Here is a 23,859-nt window from a genome sequence, read left to right as displayed (position 1 = left end):
TGAAATTAGATCCAGTAAGATGAGCTGCTTAGTTAAGATACAAGCAGTACATGAAGTGGGGTAAAAATACTACTTTTCGTACTTTCTAAAATCATTTTTAGGGATTTCTTTTGTGTTGATTAGTCATTTCTCCAATTGAAGCAATGCAGAAATCTTCCATTTTCTTTTATTTCCCCCCTACAGGACAGAATGAATAGCCATAATGAAAAAAGCTTCTTATCAATAGCACTCTTAGATTTATTCCTAATTTTGCCAAGTATTTGTGCACCTCTGCAAAAGACTTTGTATCTGCCTTCTCCTTTAGTGGAAAAAATAATCAGTAGGAATGAAAACATACCTCACAGAGCCATTGTGAGGCTCTGCTGGTACAAGATGAAGTGCTGTGTAAATATTCTGAACATGTTGTTAACTGACTGAGAAATGGATTTTAGACACATTGTTAGTGGAAACTGCTATAGACTGGAAATGCAGTGTTTTAATAATAAAGACTATCTGATAAGGTTGGCTATTGTTTCCCATGCATAGCATGCCTCAGGGAATTTGAGAGCATGAAATGGTTCCCACCTGCTACTATGAAGAAAGTAACACTTCCTACGTATTTACCTCACAGTGAAATCATGTTTTTAAAACAGCACAGCTAGAGAAGCAGTGTGTTTCTGTGAGCCATGTTAGAAACCAGGAGGTTGGGAATACTAATCTTGACTTAGTTACTAACTTGCTGTCTCCGGACAAGTCAGTGGACCTTTTTATACCTCAGTTTTTCGGCAATTTTGGAAGGAGACCTGAAGCTTGCTTCTCCAGCAAAAAGAAACTAACTGCCACGTCAACAGCCTGGCACTGTAAGGGGCCCAGGAACGTGCAACCAGAAGCTCCTATAAAGTCGTTTAAGAGTAAGCCTGTGGGACAGTGAAGAGCATGCCATTTGCCCTGTCTTCTACCCCAAGTGCTGACCAGTTAAGTTCCCGCCCAAGTGCAGACTTGCACAGGAGAGGCTGTGAGTCTGGGAAGGATTCATGGTTTCCACTGTGGAGATCTGGTCAACATCTCAGGTTCATTCCAGCCTGAAGAACCTAGAAAAGATCATATTTGATTCCAGCCTCGGGCTTTGGTCCTTTTCGGATCTCTTAGGTGTTCTCAGTGTCTGTCTTGAGAAGCCTCAGGCCTTCTGAGCAGCCCTACTTCTGTCACGTCTCTGAGCTTCTGGAAGGATACGGTCTGGGTCCAGGACTGCACTGAACCAGTCCTGCTCTTTGGTTCTGATCTGAGGACTGTGTTGTCAGATGAAAAAAGAATGTTCTAACTCAGTGAAATTTTATTCCATGATGGTATAGATTTAATAATAACAAGTGATATAAGTTGTTTTTTGAAAATGTGTTTTGGGTTTCAGAGAAATAATTTTCTTTCTCTGCTTGTCACCTACACATGAAGAAAAGTTCAGAACAATGCTTAAAACCATAAGTTCATACCATTAATCGGAAGCACTTCTTTTACCCAAAGTTTGTGACTGAAACTGACTAGTTGCTCTCAAGGCTTAAAAGTTAGGAGCACAGTTTTAGAAATGAAAAAGTATTTTTAATGTTTTCCTTTTTTTTGCTATACATGTTAGGTGCCAGATAGAGCTTGCTGTGCTGAATTGAATCAAATCGAAGCATGCTCGGTAAAAAATAATAGCCCCTGGCTTGAGAACCAGACTTTAGTTCATTCGGAAACCATAAGGATCCTGGCCCAGTTTTAATGCATGAAAACTCTCCAAACCACCTTGGCTAGAACCTAGTGTTATAGAACCAGGCCATAAAACATTAGGGTGGGGGACTCCCCACAGTGCTGAGGATCTGCTGTGATTTCTCAGCAAATCAAATCCATGGTGAATACTGGTGTACAGACTGTGTGGTCTAATTCAGGCTGCAGGATCAGCATGAATAGTGGAAGACCAAGTTCAGGGAAGAGAAGGAAACCACAAAGATTCAGCGAAGAGGAAAGGGTTACTTGGCCGGGCACGGCAGCTCATTTTAGACATTCAGAGGTTGTTGCTTCTTTCTCTTCCTCTGCACACCTTCCCCACAAAAAAAGCTTATGGGGCAAATAAATGGAGGATGAAAGGCTTAACTCGGAAAGAAAAGAAATTACATAAAGCGATCATTTGTAGTGCCTGGGGGGACTTATTAATGTTTATTGGGTGTGCACCTCAGCTTAGCACATTTGACCAAAACATTTCCCGGGATTCCTTATCTTTTAACAATGCCATATAAAGACTGTTTACTATGTCTGATCCATTTGTCTGCTGCAGTTCTGTAAAAACAGGATGGGAAGGCTCAGACGTCATTTTCTTCCATTAAAAGCATATTTAAAATCCTTCTCTTTTTAGGTAACAGTATGACTAAATACATTGAGAAGCTAGAAGAGATCAAAAAAAGTGAGTAACACTATTTATGGTGTGGGGTAATGGAACCCTACAGTGGCTCTGGAAGTTGGTTATTAACAACCCTAACCATACTCTACAGGTGACTCACATACAAAGCAATGGGAGTCAGGTGAGCATGGCAGATGCCTTGAAGGATGTGGGAAACACTGTACCATCGGGTCAGCTGCTGAGGCTGTGGTCTTTTGGTCTGAGTTCTGCCCACCTTAAATCCCATGGGAGATATTAATGTTGGACTACGAAATAATCTCTAGCTAAGCAGTGAGAACCCCAACTTCTAGTTTCATTGCACTGCAGTCTTTATGATCTGTATTCAAGGTACTTAATCTTTCCTATTTTCTTATTTTCTCTGTACCTGAGATAGGAGTAATAATATCTTATTTCATAGCATTCTTTTCAGTATAAATTCGACAGTATTCATGAAAGACTTAAAGGTGTGAGAAAGAGCTTATTCTTAAAGTAGTGTTATGCATTATAAATTCATTGCAGTCAGCTTTCTTTTAATTAAAAATCATATTTCATGCACATCCTTTTAAAAAACTAATCTTTGGCAAAGATATGCTTCTAGTTACTGAGTGCATTGCGCTTGCACAAAATCATAATTTTTCAATCTGTGTCCAAAACAGATGTAAAATGTACACATCATGGCCAGAATCAGAGAAGCAGGGACATCGGTTTTCTAAGATGGATTTGCTCATAGCTTCAGTAGGAGAACCCAGTGCTAGGGCAGTATTGAGCTAATGGCAGCAGAGAGGTGCTCTGATTGGTAGCAGTTCAGGACCTGGCTCTGGTAGAATATACCTTCTGAGAAGAAAATATTACAAATCCAGAATTCACCAGAACTTTTGTTTTTACATACATAGCAGGACTTTTAATTTAAATGATAATGTTCCTGTTCCTTTTGAATTGCTGCAGTATTGAGAAACCCCAGACAATAGACATGGACTCAGGAGCAGCTCCTGGAGAAGGCAATGGCACCCCACTCCAGTACTCCTGCCTGGAAAATCCATGGACAGAGGAGCCTGGTAGGCTGCAGTCCATGGGGTCTCAAAGAGTCTGACACGGCTGAGCGACTTCACTTTTATTTTTCACTTTCATGCATTGGAGAAGGAAATGGCAACCCACTCGAGTGTTCTTGCCTGGAGAATCCCAGGGACGGGGGAGCCTGGTGGGCTGCCGTCTATGGGGTCGCACAGAGTCGGACACGACTGAAGCGACTTAGCAGCAGCAGCAGCAGGAGCAGCTCTGTGCTCAATCTGTTATTTGCTACATTCAGCTATAAGGACTGATGCTATAGACATTTGTTTTTTAATATGTAATGTCACAGTATCCTTTTTTTCTTATATATTTTATACTTTATACATTTATGCTATATATTTAAAATGTTATGTATCTGCAAAATATTCCATTGTACATACATACATATGTGTATATAAAATTTTTAAACTATGAAAAAAATCTTGTTTACTCACCTAAACTTTATTGTTGTCATCCTTAATTCATCCACTGTGAGCAAAATTCAACTGGCCTGCTTCTGTTCTGGTTTGTAGGCTTTTTCACCTCCTAAGCATAGGTAGCCGAGTGTAAACTCACCCATCCACACCAAAATTTGTCCCATATAAAAATTGTCCCATGCCACCCAGCTTGCTGAAACCCTGTTTAAAATATTCCTCATAAAAGCACAATGTGGTTTCTGTGATATATCAACTTTAAATGGAGCTTATCTCCCCAAAGAAATACCTGTGGGTTAGAGTCCTTGAAAATGCGTACTTCACGTTCCCTCTTCAGAAATTGTGGGCTTCCTTTTAGTAAGACAGGAGGTTCCACTCACCTTGTTTCACACACTTTGTGCTGATTCTCCAGCTAGAATTACTTCAGATTCTGGTTTGGGATCTACATCTTGGAAAATATTTCCTTCTCTTTTCCCATCTTCTGTTGTAGGTGTTCTTTTGGGTCAGGAGGAGGAGAATGTTGCCTTGTTTTGTGACACCCTAAACCCATCTCTTTTCTCAGATTACCTTAGATGCCATGTCTTTCTGTGAAATCACAAACCTTGTCCTGTTACTTCCTTTGATTTGTCTTCCACTGTGAGCCCAACTTCCCTTTGCTAATAACGCGTTTTAACAGAACCCTGAAAACGCAGAATTCCTTTGTGATCTGAATATTCTTTCAACTCTGCCTGGGGAAAATAGACACCCTGTGTCTATTGACCATTCACAAAGCCCATTCTTGGCTTCTGGTGGTTAGATGACACTGGTTGGGCCCAGCGTGAAGCATCCTAGATAGTTAGGTCTCTGTCCTTCCAGTAACTCGAGAGAGACACACTTAGACTCCAGACTTACCGGAGAAGCAGCACTTGATAACATATCTGAAACTAGGATTGTTTGTCTCCATTATAGAGTCCGGGAGAAGCTACAGTAGCAGAAGCTCCATTCTTAAAGCTCTGTTCGCCCTTGCAAGGACAGACTGACAGAGCTTTCCAAGTTATCCTCTTTATAAAATTTAAGACTTACTGTAAAACGTCTAGCTTAATCTTTTATCTGAGTAATAATGTCAGAAAGTCCTCATGATGGCTGTCCTTCTAAACCAGAACCAGGTATGTAGAGTTCAGGTTCAAACGTGCAGTGCAATTTCTAGTGCTTATGAGAGGATGCTGGAAATGCCAATCATTAGAAAACAGCAGTGCCTGTTTTCTAATTTAAGGTGATTTCTACTTAAAGAGGATTTTAATGTGTGTATTTTGTACATAGAATGTGAAGAACTAGAGTAGTACTTCCAACTATGTTAACTATACCAAAAGAATAGCAATGGATAAATGCCACAGTGCAAACTCCTTTGAAAGCTATTGACTATTTTCATTGGCTGACTTATTGCCGTTTTGATTTACATAAATGACTTTGGGTGGGCAAGCTGGTGGCAACTGAGAGAAATACTGTAGTTGAGTTGCACTTTCTAAAGCTTCTGCTAGCTTATTCGGGTCTGCATCCTGATGTGTTTTAGAAGCTACTTTGCGTCTGGGTTTGTTATCTTGTTGTATCTAGAAGAAACTGTTTTAAGAATTTCCTGGAAGAAAGATCAATTTTTAGCCAAATTGCTATCTTTAGGACATTTTAGAAGACAGAAGCTTTAGTTCCTCATCAGAAGGAGTCTTGAGGTACTTAGAGAAGGCATGTTTTTAAGATAGTATCATTTCCCGACTCTGAGCCTCAAGGTGTTTGGTAAACCATGCTCACATTATCCTCCAAAGTAGCTATCTGGTGTGTGCTGGTGTTTTGGAAAGTTCGTGGGAATGATTAGTATAACCAAGTAAATAATATTAAGTACCTTAATCCTTTCCTTTGCTAGGATTCTTTGTTTATGAGACTTGAGTAATTATCCAGCTAACCTTCAGTAATTCTGAAATAATGAGGTAGTATTTAAGGAGTCAAGGATGTCGATATATAAACTAGAAGAAGAGTGAAGAATAGGGGTGGGCAGGAGTTCAATGCTGGAAACTCTTCAGAATTGGCAAGTCTTCTTCAGAGAAGTTTAGGGAGGCCAGCTTTTAACATGCCTCTATGGGACAAATAATAAAGTGAGTTTGGCTGTATTTCTTAACTGTTTAATATGTGAAGAATTGTTAACACAAACAAATGCAAAAGTTTGAGTTATGTCTCAGAATTGTAAAGATAGCATTGAATAAATATTGATGTTTTCAGTTGATTTTTCTTTTTTTTCTAATTTTGGTTTTTAAAAAAACCCACAATACAAGATTTACCATTATAAATCTTTGATTATAAATTTTTCAGTGTACAGTTCAGTACTGTTAAGTATATTTACTTTGTCGTACAATAGATCCCCAGAACTTTTTCCTATTGCAAAACTGCAATAAGTTGATTTTTATTGAAGTAAAGTTGAAGGAAAATTGATGTAAGAGATTATCAGGACCAATCATAAGTTTGTGCCCAGTATTGTACTCCAGGAAAGAAAAGTCTTCCTCTGTTTCTAGCATAGTTTGTAACCTCAGGAATAATTATTCTCTTTCTAGGACAGAGAGAGAATACTGGGGTATAAATGTCTTACCAGCTTTTGACCTAGGGCACCTCAGCTTCTCTGGGTCTCTGTCCTCATTTGTAAAATTCAGATATTTATCCCCTGCTTGTTCTGAAAAGGATTTAAAGGACTTACAAAAATGTATGCAATACAATGAGGTCAAAGTAGAGACAGCATAGTAAGGATAATTGTAGACCAATAAAAATAAAGGGAAGAGGTAAAATTGCTGGACCCAAAAAAAGGTAGCTTAGAATTTCAGCTGGAGGCTTCTCCTGGCCAGAGCAAAAATGATATAACACCTGCCACATTTAATTCTGAGGGTATCAGGAGGATCAAGTGAGGTAATGCAAGGAAATACATGTAGATAACTGGAAAAATATACCATTTTTTGGTACATTTCTTGATGAAATTTCTTGATGACTAGAAAGAATTAGTACCTCCAAGAAAGCAAAATAAACCTGGAAAAATATTTGTCCCGTTCTGCTTTGCAGATTATAGATACAAAAAAGATGAACTTTTCAAGAGACTAAAAGTAACAACTTTTGCCCAGCTGGTAAGTTTAATGATCTTCCATTGGAGTAAAGACTATCTAATTTGTGCTACTTTCTGTATTTCTAAATTCAACTCTGAGTAATGCTTGCAGAGGGTTTTCTTCTGCTTCTTTATATTTCACCTATGAGAGGGCTAATTGGGATGAAACTTTTTTCTTTGAAAAGAACTTTATACAGTAAAATATAAATTTCTACTTTTTAATCATCAAATTTGTAGTTTAAGTTTTACTTTTCCTTGTCAATTTATCTTAATAATGAGAATCTAGAATTCTGGGTTCTTTATTGCTTGGACATATTTCTCTGTGGAAAGCAGGTAATATCCCATCTATGACTGTACTCTTTTTTCCAAGTCTTTCTGCCATGGGCTATTTTGTTACTTTAGGAAAGTCACTTTCTTCTTTCATTTTAAAATTATGGACAAAATGTCTCTCTGGCCCCCAAACAAAGGTTCCAGTGATATGCAACTCAAGGTGGATGTTAGTCTAATGAGCTAAGTTGTGAAAAGTGATTTATTTATTTTTTAATTTGAATTTTACGTACCATTTTTTGAATGTTTATTGGAGTATAGTTGATTTATAATGTTGTGTTAGTTTCAGGTGTACAGCACAGTGAATCAGTTATTATATGTATATATATTCTTTTTCAGATCCTTTTCTCATATAAGTTGTTATGGAATATTGAGTTCCCTGTGCTATACAGTAGGTCCTTGTTAATTATCTATTTTATATATAGTAGTATGTGTATATTAATCACAATCTCCTAATTTATCACTTCCTACAACAGAAAAGTACTTTAAAAACTATGTATTGGGTGTACAACATTGTAATCAATATATCCATAATTACATTTATTTCTTCATTGAATAATTTCTAATACAATGCTGTTATGCATTTTTTAAGAAATAGCATGTTATATTGAAACTAGAATATACATGAAGGCAGTTTTAAACCCTTATTTATGTTTCTTGTCCAAAATTATCCTTTTGGTCTTTTAAGTTTATTGTGTAATGTTTTAAACAAGTTTTTTCTTCTGGAATGAAGAAAATGTAATGTAATTACTGCCGTCAAAGTAAGAAGACCTGAGATTTAGTCTTCAACTGGGAACACTGACAGTTTCTTAAAACAGGAGATCTTTGATTGATATTTCCTCGTCTCCTGTTAAAAACAGAATTGCCTCTGTTTAAAGACAAACATACACACATCTACACATTTCATTCTGTTTTCTATCAGGTCATCCAGGTTGCGTCCCTATCTGATCAAACACTGGAAGTGACAGCTGAGGAGATTCAAAGGCTAGAAGGTAATGAGAATTGAGGATTTGGGGAAAATAACAAGTTGACCATTTGACTGTGGGATCCTGCGCTATTGTGTTCACAGGGACTTTGATGTATCTGTCTGTAATTAGATTGTGACTCTCTGAGAAATGCTATCTGCTGCTTTGCTAATTCTTATTTCTTTAAAAAAAAAAGCTGTCTGGTTTACTGGTTGTAACATTTTTAGTCTTAAATGTTTTAAATGTGTTTAATATACTAATTAATTTTTTAAACAAATATTTTTACTGCTCTCTGTATATGTACAGGCCACAGAGTTAGGTGCTATGAGACTACAGCTGAAGATGAAAAAGACACAGCTCTGCTTACATGGAGTCATATGAATTTCTGTCATATGAGTAACCTTGTCTTTCTGTTATTATTTTCCTCCTCAATACATGTGTGCACATGCACGCCGTGGCCTCCAGGGCGTGGAATCTCAACAGGTGCCAAGTTAAGGGTGAGACTGTCTCAGGCTGAGGAGCAGCCTGAGCAAAGGCACGGAGAGGTCCAAGCGTGTTTGGGGAATCACATAACCCAGTCTGGCTGGGGTCTGAGTGAGGGTTATGAGATAAGGCTAGCAAGACAGATAGGCACCAGATCTTCTTTCTTAAATACCAAGTTGAAAAGAAAGCCTCTTAGGTGTACTGTCATGAAAAGAATCCACAGAGCAAAGGTCTTTATTCATCCTGAAGTCCTCAGCTGTCAATGTGCGGCTGCTTGTTGAAGGGGGATGTGTTTTGTTAAGGTTGATGTAGGCCAGGAATTTGACTTCTGATTTCAAGACAAGTTTCTCAGGAAGTCTGAATACCGGGTTTGTACAACTCAACTGTCATTTCCCTGGGCTTGTTTTTGTTAGGGAGGATAAAGAGAATCTGAAAAAGGCAGGAATTTATCTTTTGACGGATGCCTCTCACACTGCAGAGAAATAAGGGCTCTTTGTAATAGAGATAATTGAGTCTCCTCATACGAGTACTCCCAGTTTTAACCTGGTTATTATAAAGTACCTAGATTTTGTCCTTTAATTCATTGTCGAGATTGCAACACCAGGACATATGGGCACATGCAATTTTCTCTTCTGAGATAAATTTGCAGAGCAAAATAGGCTCTTGTAAAGTAGGACACCATAATGTGTGAGTAATATTAGTGTTTTTAGTGCTCTATACAGAATAATAACTCACTCAGGAATGCCTGTAGAGCAGATTGTATCTGTATACACATTGGCTGTTTTTGAAGGAATAAAAAAACTACTTTTATAATATTTATTTTTTCCCTGCTTTAAAATATATTTCTAGAAAATCAGAAACCTGTTAAAAAAATATAAAGAAGAAAATTAAAATAACTAATAAACCCTATTAACATTTCGGTCTATTTTCCCCACCCAAATCCATACTCTTCGTATATAGTTTTGTATTATACTGTTATCATTGAACATTTTATCATGAAAACTTTGCTATTAAATAGATTTCAAAAGCTCAGTTGTAAAGGCTGTGTTGTCATATAATGTCTAGCCTTTAGATATGCCATGATTTATTTAATTATTCTCCTATTGTTGGCCATTAATGTTTTTCTGATTTTTCATTTTTATGAGAGAATGTTGTAATGTAAATACATAAATTTTTGTACGGTTCTGACTTATTTCCTGAAGATAAACTGCTGCAGATGGTCAAAGGGTGGAACCGTTTTAAGATGCTCAGCGCTGATTCCACATTATCTCCAAAAGGTTCTACTTGTTTGTATTCCCACCGAACAAATAAGAAGACCCATTTCTCCCCATCCCAGCCAGTGCTGAATAGTTCTCACTTTTGTAAATGTTTCCCAGTTTGATGGATGAAAAATGGTATATAATAGTTTTAGTTTTAATTTATCTGAAAATGAGATTGAGCCTTGGCATACATGTCTGTGTTTGTTGGTCATAGGTATTTCTTCTTTTGAGGACATGTCCTTTCTTGCTTTTTTCTAATGGAATGTTCATCTTTTTTTTGTAAAATCTTTAAATGATTATGATCTCTTTATTCATTAGAAACCAATATAGCCTTGAAAATAAATGAGAAAAATCTTTACTTGATGTTATTAAGTTAAAAAAAAAAGTAAACAACAAACCATAGTGTAGAGCAGTATGAATAGCGTCTTTCTGGATATGTAAGAAGGGGAGAAATAAATATATGTAAAATATGTAGTTGTTTCATTTTTGGAAGGAGACAAATATTTGAAGGTAGTTCCCTTGGGGGAAGGGGCCTGATGGCCTGCAATTCTGGAGTACAAAGAAGGCTTCCTTTCCATGTTAACAGTTTTATCTTGATTGCATTTTTATTTTGTGCATACAATCTTTTTTCTACTAAAGAGCTAGTTTTAAAATATTAATGAACTAAGTATATTAACCTTTTCTCACTTACATATGTCATGGATTTTTTTCCCTAATTTGTGATTTTTAATTTTCTTTGTGTTAACTTTTGACATATTTGAGGTTTGCATTTTTTCATGATTAAATCTATTAGTCTGTTGTATTTTCATTTTAGTGCTTTAGAGTCATAAAATCCAAAATAAGAAGAGGTTATCTAAGTTTGCTTTTTTTAAAATAGTTGACAGATTGTCCCAGCACTATTTATTTAATAGTTCTTACCTACTGGTTTTTGTACCTTTAACATACATTAGATTTATATATATATATATATATATATATATATATCTCTCTCTCCTAGGATTTGTTTCTGTGTTCTTTGTAATTTTCCATTGTTCTACTGCACTGTTTTGATCCTTTACCTTTTCAATATATGTGACTACTTGAAAAGGCAGATTCTCTGAATTACATATACATATATCTTTATTCTTCTCATCTTTAAAATCCTTTTAAGCTTTTCTTTTTTTTTTTTAGAGTCCATTGGGATTTGTTTTAAGGCTGAAAATTAAATTAGGAAAGGATTAACATCACTTTACTTTAATCACTAAGTCAGGAACATGCACAATATGTCACTCTCTCTTCATCCAGGTCTTCTTTAATGTCCCGAAGTAAAATTTTTATAAGACCTATAAAGCACTTATCAGTTTTTATAGGGCCTTCACATTCTTTAATAGGTTAATTTTCTAGGAGAGTATATTTTGTAACTAGCTGTTATCGTAAATGAGATGTTCTTCATGTTATTTTCTTATTGGTATATAGAAAAAATATTTTGATTGTCAGTATTTATTTATTTTATAAATAGCTTATTTTTTAAATTAACCTTACAATCTAGATTAATTTTAAAATCTAACATATTTATGAATATTCTCCTTATTTTCATAGGATTCTCTTAAAGTTTCTAGGTATATTATATGCAAATTAAAATTTTATATTCTCTTTAATAACTACACTTCCTATTTCTATTTATTCTCTCATTATACTGGTTAGAACAGCACATTCTCAAGCCTTTTGGTACTAGTCTTCCTCTACACTTTATTTTTGACGACCTCAAAGAGTTTTGGTTTTTGTGAATTATATCTATTAATACTTGTGATATTAAAAATTTAAATAGAATTTTAAGAATATTTATTTGCTATTTACCTTAAAAATAATAATATTAACCCCATTGCAAACATAAATAACATTTTTATGCAAAATAGCTGTGTTTCCAAAACAAAAATATATATGAAGCATAACATTGTTTCACACTTTTTGTAAGTCATGTTAATGTCTGTTTTAACAGAAGACAGCTAATATCTCATACCTTCTGCATTCAGTCTGTTGCAATATACTCTTTGGGCTGAAGTAACCTGAAGAAAATCTGGCCTCACCCAGATCTTAATTGAAAAAAGGAAGAACATGTTAATAGCCCTTTCATATAATATGAATATTTTTCTTTGACACTACATCAAAACTTGATAGCTGGTACCTTCTTAAAGGTTGGTTGTAGTGTGGAATCTGAAACCATATCAATGAACTTTTCATACCCTGTTACATTGAGCCCATTGGTCTGTTTTGAACTCTGAATGTATTTTTTACTCATACATAATTTTATAACATCATTCATTGGTCATTTGGAAAGTACTGTTGAGGGCTTCCCTGGTAGCTCAGTTGGTAAAGAATCCGCCTGCAATGCAGGAGACCCCAGTTTGATTCTTGGGTCAGGAAGATCCCCTGGAGAAGGGATAGGCTACCCACTCCAGTATTCTTGGGTTTCCCTTGTGGCTCAGCTGGTAAAGAATCCACCTGCAATGCAGGAGACCTGGGTTCAATCCCTGGTTTGAGAAGATCCCCTGGAGAAGGGAAAGTCTGCCTACTCTAGTATTCTAGCTTGGAGAATTCCATGGACTGTATAGTCCATGAGGTCGCAAAGAGTTGGACACGACTGAGTGACTTTAATTTTCACTACTTTCACTAAGTTAAGAGTTATCTTCCAAATGTTGACAGATTTCACTACACAATATCAAAAAGTCACATTTATTAACCTCAACACCCATCTTATCAGGAAAGTCATTAAGATGGTAAAGAAGTCAAGCTCTTTGTGGCAAATAGTTTCCAAAATTCTATTTCTGTTTAAAATTTAATCATTGCAACAAATACCATTGGTTGTTTTCCTTGAAATGAGAAATTCACTTAGATCATCTTTTAGAAAATATATGCCAAATGCACAAACCTAAATAACTATAGTTTTCATGTCAATTTTTCTACCACATAAAAGTGGAGTTCAAGGCAAAAGCAGCACGAATCCCACACATACTTTCCCTTGAAACACCAATGGGATGTTGGTATGTAGCAAATTTGTTGTGTGTGGATTCCCCCATTTCATCACACAGAATATTTTAAAGATGTGTTATTTAAGGAGGACATTTAATAAAAATTATGATTACTACTTTATCAGGGACTTTTTAAAAAATGTAACTGCCATGTTTACCCTCAGTGCAAACTGCAGCATGATAAAAAAGACAAATAACATCGTAGTATTATGAAAATAGTTTTCACCTTTCAGATCCCCTGAAAAAGGGTCTTTAGGACTCCTGGGGTCCACAGACTACAGTTTGAGAATCTGTATGTTAGAACTTAGAGAACAGTTTAATAATGATGATATGAGTTCCTTTATCCACCTACTTTCAGTGGAACTACCTAACAGGTAAATACAAATTCTGAGGTTAAATTTATTTATTTATTCATTTTAGACAATGATTCTGCAACTTCAGAGCCTGATGCTGAAATCACTGCCAAGACCAACGGGAATGGGAGCCCTGGGGAGCAGTCGCCAAGCCCTGTGCAGTTCATAAACAGTGAGGGAGCCGGGGACTTTAGCCGCTCGACTCTTCAGAGGTGCTCTTATCAGATTCATGTTTTCACTGCATTTTACCTTCATTAATCTAAGTACCATGTCAATGATTTAATTACCTTAGAAACAGATTGGCGTCGTGAAATCCTACATTTTCATCCCAGCCATTTGATTTTCTCTCTATATAAATGCCACCTCCTGAATCTTTTCACAGCATTCTTAGTTAATGCAAGCATATATTGATAGGAGAGCTTTAATTTTCCTCCTCAACCCCTTTCTTCTGGGCTTTCACATATGCAAGTTTGCTATTAGGACTCAGTTTTACAACCACTGTCTTTTGACTCAGAGAGTATGATTTCCCCCCCTCTCCTTTTCTGTCTGCTGCAGCTTATAATTACCCTGTCTAGAATCAGAAGAAAAATAGAGTGCCACACATAGTGCTCTGATATTAAATAGGTGCAAAGGAGAGTGAAAGCAGCCTTGATGTCAGCTCTGCAATGCACAAAGCGGTTTCACGATGCAGCACTTCCTCACCTATATTCACTGTTGATTACAAGATGGTACTAATGTTCTGCACATATCCATCCCTTCTACTGGTAAAACAGATCTACCAGACAAGCTAGTTCTACCGCAGACAGCACTGCTCTTGTCAATCGCACTGCTATTATTTTCATGACTACTTCTGTGCAGGGACTCTAAAATTGCATTCAAAACAAGATAGACGAACAAGGCTTCCATGAGGATGTAGTTTCATATGACATAGTTTTTTCTTCTTTGGTTCAACAAAATATGCACCATATGGCATATAGTTGTAGCTTTTCATTGGATTTAAAGGCAGACTTTGACTTGCTGTGATGGGAGAGGAACTATTGCTACAGACGAACCAACCTGTGGCTTGGCATGTGTGTCTTCATATTACCAGAAAAGTGATCATCTTCTTATCCCAGTGCAGATATTTCACTGCTTGGCATTTTGCTCATAACACATGTTTTCTCTGACTCATGTTTTTGCCACATTTTGCCTATATTAACCTGGCAAGCAATTTTGGTAATTCTATGACTTCAGAAATGGGTCAGAAACAAACCTTCCTCATTTTAATCATAGTTTTTCCACCGTCTTATCATATGCCACAAAATCTAAAAGCCTTTTCAACCTCAACGTCATAACCCATAAAAATTTAAGTGACTGCAGATAACTATTAAAGGCATTGAGGATAAGACATACTGGATAAGTCACAGTATATGAAATATATTAAAACACCATTGTTACTTTATGTTACATATAATATACATAGAAATGTCTTCAGTTCTCCTGTCTGGTCAACTTTATTCTTTCCTTTTGCTCTGCTTTCTTACACTCATCAAAATTCCATTGGATTAACTGTTCGCCTCTTTCTTTCTCTGAATGCTGCCCTTGTTGCTGGAGGCAGCATGTGCCCTACAGTTTCTGCCCCTTTGCCATGCTAATGACCTAACATGCACTCTCTGAAGGTGAGTATGGACAGTGGATCCCTTCCTTGGTTCCCAGGGTGATAGAATAAGAATCCATCCATAGTACCTTGCATTCAGAGACAGAACTGAGACACCATATCCATTTTCCTTTTCCTTTGAAGTGTTTTTTGAAAAGACATTGAGCACTCTTGTCGCCATTCTGAAGAAACGCATTTGACCTTTAAGCCACCCAGCCCTGACTAGTGTCTGCCGACCTACTTTTGCACTTGCAGCGTCATCAGTGGTGTTGGGGAACTGGATCTAGACAAAGGGCTTGTGGAGAAAACAGAGCCCAATACCAAAGACAAACCTTATCCCGACTGCCCTTTCCTGCTGCTAGATGTACGAGATAGAGACTCTTACCAGCGGTGCCACGTTGTTGGAGGTAAGAGAGAAAGGCTTTTCAGTGTCTCACTCCCAAGAACAGAGCCCGGTCCTGAGCCCGGCAGGCTCGACCCACACCCTGAGGTCAGCATAGTGCTAGCCAGAGGGGTTCCGGGAACCTGTGAGTTGGCTCCGCCGCACGCTCTGAGAGAGGCTGGGGAAATCCTCAGAGGGATCAGGGGCCCAGGGTTAAATGTCAGAATGCTTCCTGTCCTTCACTGTGTCCTGTTCTCTTCTCTCTCACAGAAGCATTTAGGTTTATCACTAGTGAGTTTGAAAATATGTTTAACTCTTAGATGTTAAACCAGCTAGGGATTGGAGCCAAGTTGTACTGAGAACTACAAACTTCCTAAGCTTTTTCTTCTCTTTGCAGCTTACAGTTACCCAATTGCAACTCTGTCTAGAACAATGAACCCTTACTCAAATGATATTCTTGAGTATGTATCCTTTGTTGCACTTTAAAGAGTTGGGTGGTATAAGGATTGTAAGAATCAAATTTTTTACCGATATTAATTAGCTAACTTAGCATATTTTAGAATTTGGATCCTTAGCTGTTGCTGAGGCTGCTTTCTAGTCCATCCTGCAGTTGGACAAGAAAACATTAGATTAACAGTTAGGATCTATTGACAGTTAGTCCTAAGACATTTTTTTCCCCAGAAAGCTTTTTTTTTTTTTTTCATTTTCCCCAAGTAAAATATAAGGAGTGAATTTTTTCCTTCTATTTTAATTTTTTTCTTCTTAAAATTTTAATTTGCTTTGCTCATAAAAATTGTACAAATAGAAAATTTAAATACTGAAAAATAGAAAAAAGAAAATTGAAATCCCCGATAACCACACAACTGAATAACAAAAAGATTTCTTACGGAATCTTTTGTGTATTTTATTCCAGGCGGTCTTCTATGTAGTCTTTTCAACAAAGTGGAAGTCAGACTTAAATATATAATTTAGTGTGTTGCTTCCCCCACTTCCTATTACATGAATTTCCCCACACTAACACAAGCTCTGTATAAACTCTGTTTTTGGTGCAGTAAAATATCTGATCTTTAGATTTACTGTAGTTTACTAAATCATTCCTCTCTGGAGGACTGGACTTTTAGGCGGTTCCCACTTTTTTACCGTTCTAAGTAAGGCTGCAGTGGGCACGCTGGGCACTCAAGTTTTTATGTTTCCTCATCTGTAAATGGAGTTTATAATAATTGCTCTCCAGGATTGTACAGATGAAAGGGCCAAAGAGTATACAGAATGTAAATAGTGCCATCTTGGAGAGAGAGAGATATATATAGTTACATATACACACACACAAGAAAAGGATACCAGCTTGTGCTGGTTTTCAGCACAGGAAAAAAAATCCAGGATGCCCTGAAAAGGGGTCATCCCATGCTCCCTGAACTCAAGATAGGCAAACCTTGACTGCTTTCCTTCCTTCGGCATTTCTGTATAGTCTAGGAGCATTAGCTCAGTGTGGTCAAACCTTAACTCATGTGACTGTTAGAAAAATGCCCACGGCAAGATCATCATCCTGTATGACGACGACGAGAGGCTGGCCAGCCAGGCGGCCACCACCATGTGTGAGCGGGGATTTGAGAACCTCTTCATGCTTTCTGGAGGTGAGGGGCTATGTTCTGCTTAGGACTTAAAAGGCAAATACTTGGACTCACACTCTTTCAGCTTCACTCCTAGAGTTTCCCCCCTCCCCTCCCCTGCAGAGCTCAGAATTCAGTATTCTGGAAATAGAAAAAAACATGCTGGCGGAAGGGAGTCAGGATATGTGAAACTTCCCTTACCTCAATCAGCACATGTTTCTAATTCCTGAAAGAATGATGTTGCTTTATGGTTCTGTAAGAAAGCCTTAATGCTGAAGACTTGAGCAAAGCAATTTCTGGTGGAATTCTCAGAATCCCACATAACAACGGACATTTTCTGGTGTAATTTACTTAATGGTGAAGCAATTAAGAAAGATTTCCCGTCCTTGTGTTGAGGAGACACGTGGGCTCCTTTCCAGGTTTGCCTTGGCCTCACCATGCTAACAGTGCTTTTTCTGATGATCTTCCATACCCAGGTCTAAAAGTCTTAGCTCAGAAATTCCCAGAAGGACTGATTACAGGTTCCCTGCCAGCATCTTGCCAGCAGGCCCTTCCTCCTGGTTCTGCCCGAAAACGATCCAGTCCCAAAGTGCCGCCCCTACCAGCTGAGAATAAATGGAGATTTACCCCGGAAGACCTAAAGAAGATAGAATATTACCTGGAAGAGGACCAGGGTCCTGCAGACAATCCTAGTAAGATATTTTGACCTTTGGAAATAATGTTTCTGTAGAACTTGAGATTTACAGCTTTGAACATCAACCTATCATATGAGAAGCTTGATCTCTTATATTCAGATTCTTAAAATATTTGCAGGAGGGAGGGAAATATGCAGGTGCTATGTGAGGAGAAGGGAAATGAGTGAGCGGAGGTGCTCCCAGATGATGGCAAGAATTAGGCATTGCACACAGACAACTGAAAGAGAAGAGAAGTTTTCAGTCAAAGTGGGTATCTTAGGAGGAGTTGAGAGGCTAAGCTAAAGCATTCAGATTCCTTCTTGGAATACAAAGCATTCCATCTTTCCCCTCACCATTACCATTGTTTTTGTTGTTTAGTCGCTAAGTCGTGTCTGACTCTTATGCCATCCCAAGGACTGTAGCCTGCCAGGCTCGTCTGTCCATGGGATTCTCCAAGCAAGGATACTGGAGTGGGTTGCCATTCCCTTCTCCAAGAAGGTCTTCCGAACCCAGGGATTGAACCCATGTCTCCTGCATTGGCCAGTGGATTCTTTACCAGTGAGCCACCGGGGAAGCCCTTGATTCCTTCTTGGAAAACTTTGCTTCCTTCTGCTGCTGCTTCTTACACTTCCAGCCTTTCCTTTGACACAGTGCTTTCTCTTTCTCTAGTCGTTCCTGTTCCCTTCTCTAGTGAGAAGGAATGATGAATAGGCGAGGTTGGTTGGGACAATGGAGAGGAAGGAAAGAACAATAATCTGGGTTTCCTTTCATCCCTACCCTCTTCCCCACCTTCTAATTGATCTCAAGGCTCAAGAGTAAGTTTTAACCTAAAGAAGATGCTGAATAGAATTTCATTAGCTTAAAAGTGGTTTGTAGCATAAGACTTCATTAGTTTAAAAGTATACTTGGCAGATTGTCTCTGCAATCATTTTTGCAGCTCTGCTCCCTGCTTTCTTGCTTCCTCCAGGCCGGCTGAGCCAAGGTAACGCTTCTGGAAGAGAGGCCAAGGTTCCAGGCACCCGCAGCCCTGCCAGCCACCAGAATCCCCGCTCACTGGGCAGTGGCCACCTGCAAGGCAAACCCTGGAAGTAAAGGACCTTGTCTGCCTTAGTCAAATAAATGTTTTCTCTCCTTTTGGAACCCCGAGCAGTTCCCAAGTTGGTCATTTCAGAAACTGCTGCAAAGACCTCAGCATGTGTGCCAGGCCCTCTTCCTATCTCCAACTCCTTTCCCACATCCAGCTTGGGAAGGATTTTTACAAAAACCAGAGGCATGACAGGCTCTAGTGTCCTCCCTGTTGTTTACAGAATATTTAAGTCTCTGAAACTGAGTAGGAAAAAACAGTCTTAATTTTTTTAGGCTTTCATTTTTTAAAAAATAAGGTCGAGTTTGTTTTGGTCTGTATCCTGCATTGTTTTGTAACTACTTCAGGCACATCTGTGTGTCCTTCCCAGCCAGTTCTTTTTCACTCAGTGTTCTTGGTTTCACAAAGGTTCTCTAGGTAGGCTTTGCAGCCTGAGAAGCTGCCCCTGGGGGTGCGGATAATTCATAGCCGCCGCCAGGGTCCCCATCAGGTGTGGACCCACTGGCTGAGGAGCTTTTTGCCCAGCACCCACTCGATGCACGTTCTGTCTTGAGTTTGGAAGCCAATACCTGTAAGCATTACTCAGTTAAGATTTAGTAGCCGCTCTCACGTGTGTGCGAAGCTCCCCCTCACGAGATGTTCTGGGGCCAGCACAGGTGATGATGTGTGCTCAGCCACCCTCATGGGAAAGCCCTATCCACTGTACAGGGCTGGGTTGAGAGCCATTCATTGAAGCCCCCTGGAGTCGCCCTCATTTGTGGTTGGTTTATTAGTTGTAAATTTCCATTATCCGGCTCAGGCATATTCATATTAGATGGGTAGAAATCACGGCCCCTTGAGAACACTGGCTTTGGTTGGGTCACTACCAGCACACAAGGTGAGGACGACTCCACAGCCCTTTGTCAGAGCTGACAACCCCTTAAATCCTTGCTTAGAAATACAGTATTAGTCTAATTGAGTAATTAGTGCAATTTCCTGCTTACTTTTCATTCTCATGACTGAGCTGTGATTAGGAGGTTGTGATTATAGATTCTTGTTTGGCCAGAATTTTGAATCGGCATTAATTGAATTGCTAGATGACTGACATTCATTCCATTTAATTGGGGGAACAAAAGACCTCAGGTAAGGATGAGGAACTCTGAAATCATCAGGAAAAGGAAAAAGAGGCTTGTTAATTTTTATGGTCTGTGATCTGTAGTTGTGATAAGGGACTGAGGAATAAATTGTGCTCTTTGTCATGGCAACCAGCCTCTGAAAAGCCAGCTGAAAATTGCCTATCCTTAGGTGGTTATTGCTGCTGGGTAAGATTTGTCTTAACAGGACTATTTTTCTCACCACCAAAAAAAAGGTATCACAGTATTTCCAGCATGGGAAGCTGTATTTGTAGGAGAAATAAAGGTAATAAATATCTTATAGAGACATATGGAAAAATAACTTTCAGATTCAGCCCAGTTCTATTTTAGTGTGTTTATTCTTCTCTACTTGATTTCCAAAGTGCAACATTTTCCGATGCTTTAGAAATCAAACAAACCAGGGACATTGTTCAGATGTCAAGCCGTGCCCAATTTTCCATAAGATTCAAGAATCTTGTATAAAATTCAGCCAACGTACACAAAGCTTTAATGAGGAGCCTGTCATGTTTCCCCATAAATTTATTGCCTGAGAACTAAGTTCAGCCTTTTGCTAATGCCAAAATGCTCTGGCTTTTTATTTTCTTTACAGCATAGATTTTTTTAAATGCAAATTTTTCCACATTCAACTTTCCCCTAGCATGGGCAAAATTTTCAGCCATTTTGGACACATATACATTTTTAAGAAAAAAATTTTTTTTCTCTGTGACAGAGTTCTGTTTATTCCATTTTCAAGTCAACTAGTCAGGAGTCTAGATTTCCCCCACTGGATTCAGTTTTACAAGTAAGTGGTAGCCCCTTTTGTTCCTCTTCTGCATTCCCATCACCACACAACACTAGAGTGTTTGAAATGGCTGTGTGTGCACACAGTCGGTGTAGCCGAGCCTATTAGAATTGCTGTGCATTTACTGGAGAGGTCTGGCAGGTTGACTGTACTGATGTGCGTCTCTCCGTAGTGCTTTGCCTGTTGGTAGGGGTTTTATATAACTGCTCCTCAAAGACCTGTTCTCATTCTGTACTTTGTGTGTTAAGTGTCACTCGCAGACAGTTTTTACTGCTCACGGTATTGCTCTGAATGTTCTGCCTTACTAGTTTCTTCATTAGATTAACTGACATGTATTATTTAAGTGATCTGTGATACTCTGTGCAATTATGAATGTTGACAATTAAAGTACATAGTTGTTAATTTGTTGTTTGCTATTAATATGCTGAAGTCTGCCAACTTCTCTCTCCCTCTCTGTTGAGATGATCTGTGGGGAGTCACATGAGCCTGGGGTGATTGGAAAGTGTACTTCTTTTTGCTGTATCTCCCAGGAACGCGTATTTTCTTTGTATAAATGAATCAGGAAATCATTCCAGTTAGGGCAGGAGACCTTAGCTCTCCAGTTAGAAGGTCTGGGTTTCTCTCCATGCCCAGCAGGGACCGATGGCCACCTTAAACACAACACCATGGGACTCTCGTCAGCGTTGCAGAGGCTGGCGAGCTGCTCTTGCCTGGGAACTTAGGACCCCCTGGATGGAAAATGCTTCCTCGAAGTACAGCTACTCCTCTCTCTGAGCGACAGTGATGGTCAAAGTCTAACTAATACATTCAGTACTCTAAAGAAAGAAAGGAGGGAAGCGTGAAAGCAAGAAGTGAAGAGGGAGGAGAAGGCAACATTACTCATTCGAGTACAAAAAGAACATCTCGGGCTGTAATGTCAGGTTTAGTCTACTGAAAGACATAGAATGATTTAAATGGCCTAAAAGTAATTTTATTTTTCACCTTTAGTAGAAAGTCAGAACTAGCACAATCATATTGGACTAGGGTGTAAGTCAGAATTAAAAGAGAACAAATAGTGTTCATTAGTTGCTGAGGGATTTTTCCCGTGGTGCTATTGAGATTATACAAAAATTCATAAGACTTTAGGCTACTCACCAAGAACACAGAACAAAACAAAACCTTCTTTTCTCTAATTCCCTTGTGGAATATAAGTGAAATCAGAGTCCTGGGCTAGAAAGAAATATGTAGGCAATTTTTCTTGTGTTGGTTTTGGTTTCTGTCATGTTATATATTCGTTGTAGATTCTGTCTTTTATGTTCTCTGACTTTTTTAGTGGGGATAATTAATTTCTGTCCACCTGGATTTAAATCCATGACTCCCTTCCTGTTCTATCCTGAAGATAATCATTAAGAACCTTTCTTTCTCCAGTTCTAAAATACTCCCAGTATCTATAATGTGCTTTTATTTTTTTCACAGTTCTTTCAAAGTTGTAACTCCCATGATACTCTCCTTTTTCTTTTTTCAAGAAACATCAGAAATGTGTATTTTACATCAGTTTATGTGAGCATGATGATATGCTTATCTTCTATTCAATTATTTTTTTGATGAAAATTAATATGTTTTTCCTATGAAAACAACAAATAGGACACACTGTGCTTCCCAAGTGTTCAAAATACATTTGGGTAGTAGTACTTTCCTAAAATTGCAGTAATTATTGAAATTGCTATTGCCATGTCCTTAAATCGGCACGCAGGTCAGTTATGGCGTAAAATGTGTAATGGTAGCAATTTGTCAGCACTGAATCCTGGCAGAACGGGATTCAGTGCATGATTTTATGTGTTTACAGAACTCTACTGCCTCCTTCCCCCGCCACCCCGTCCCCTTACGGTCTCACTCTCTGATGCTGATCCTCTTTGTTCCGAAGGCAGACTCAGATTCTCTTCACATGCATAACATCCTGAGGCACCTGGTGAAATGTTTGGCAACAGAGGTCACTTACTAGACACTACGGACTGATTGACTACATTTTTAAAAATTATTTTGACTATAAGCTCCTAGAAGGTAAAAATCACCAACTACGTGACAGTGACCCTTAATAAGCGTATGTGAATAAATGAACTAAAGAAATCCATCAGGACTGAAGTCTGGGATATCAGGCCCACCGTGGCGGTCACCCAGCCCTGGCCTGCCATTCTGGAGACCCGGAAAGTTTGTTATCCCTTGTCCCCTTGGACGTCCTTTCATAGGCGAGGCATTCGTAACTCTGAGAATTGTAGATTACCCCCTGCAGGAGGTGCCCGGGAAGCTGTGAGGACCTTTACTGTTACCTGGCTGTCTACAGTCTGCCTGTTTCCACGGTCCCCTCAGGCTCAGCATAGCCTTCAGAATTCATCAGCTACGGCTTATACACCATCTCCCCATCTGAGAGCAGGTTTTACTTTCTCTTTTGTTTCAAATCTTAAAGATTTCCAGGTATTAATGCTTGTAAACATTTATGGGGCGTCTACTATGTGTTAGGTAGTATTCTTAGAGTCTTCATTTTATGTTTTGACTCATTTGACCATCCCAACATCCCCACAAGGTAGGCGCCCCCATTTTTAGGTGAAGAGACTAAGGGTCCAGTGGAAATTAAGCAACTCGCCCTTGAGTCACTGAGCTGGAAGGTTGAGAAAACCACTCTGCTCTGGGCTTCCCCCTCTGGGTGGGCCCAGCACGCTCTCCCTGGCCATACCTCCAGTTCACCAACAAAAATGTAACTTTCCCTTGGCTGTCAGCCTCCCTCCCTTCCCCGTTACCTGAGATTCCACTGAAAGCCTTCCTCCTCTACCTACACGAAGGGCAATGGGAGTCCAGGGGCAGAAGCATCTGCTTCTGGGACCATGAATTTCCCCGTTCCACCGTTGTCTGTGTCTGGTGACCTGTCTTGAAGACAGGTGCCCCAGGGTTTCTGAGATTTGTTTTGGTTCTCAGCGTGTCCCTAATGAGATATCACTTAGAGAAGGGGAGTTACTGGCTTTTCAACAGATTGTAGGGGGAAAGTAGGCTGTTTTCCTGATGGTTGAACTCTCCAATAAAACCATATTGATATGATTTGTGTCCGATCTTCTCTTTCCTTTGTGGCTATGTTTCTGATGTAGGCTGAAACATAAGTTGTGTGAATTGGCTCATGGTCACAGGCCTGGGCTTCATGGGAGGAAGCAGCAGCA

At 38.8% G+C, this 23,859-nt stretch overlaps 1 protein-coding gene across 1 annotated transcript in view; it reads left to right on the top strand.

Annotated features, from left to right (window-relative positions):
- CEP41 (centrosomal protein 41) overlaps positions 1–21,076 on the top strand; it is a 53,120-nt gene extending 32,044 nt beyond the window's left edge. The window contains exons 4-12 of the mRNA XM_045166338.1: positions 2,366–2,413; positions 6,943–7,004; positions 8,232–8,301; positions 13,445–13,589; positions 15,269–15,420; positions 15,793–15,860; positions 16,912–17,026; positions 17,479–17,694; positions 18,644–21,076. Coding sequence (XP_045022273.1) covers positions 2,366–2,413; positions 6,943–7,004; positions 8,232–8,301; positions 13,445–13,589; positions 15,269–15,420; positions 15,793–15,860; positions 16,912–17,026; positions 17,479–17,694; positions 18,644–18,768 — 1,001 coding nt within the window. The 3' untranslated portion in view covers positions 18,769–21,076. The remainder of the gene's footprint in view (positions 1–2,365; positions 2,414–6,942; positions 7,005–8,231; positions 8,302–13,444; positions 13,590–15,268; positions 15,421–15,792; positions 15,861–16,911; positions 17,027–17,478; positions 17,695–18,643) is intronic.
- The last annotated feature ends 2,783 nt before the right edge of the window (positions 21,077–23,859 follow it).

The sequence above is a fragment of the Bubalus bubalis genome, chromosome 8 (assembly GCF_019923935.1).
Source record: "Bubalus bubalis isolate 160015118507 breed Murrah chromosome 8, NDDB_SH_1, whole genome shotgun sequence".
NCBI lineage: Eukaryota > Metazoa > Chordata > Mammalia > Artiodactyla > Bovidae > Bubalus > Bubalus bubalis.
The sequence above is the reverse complement of the archived record's forward strand: the minus strand, read 5'-3'. Positions and strand labels throughout refer to the sequence as shown.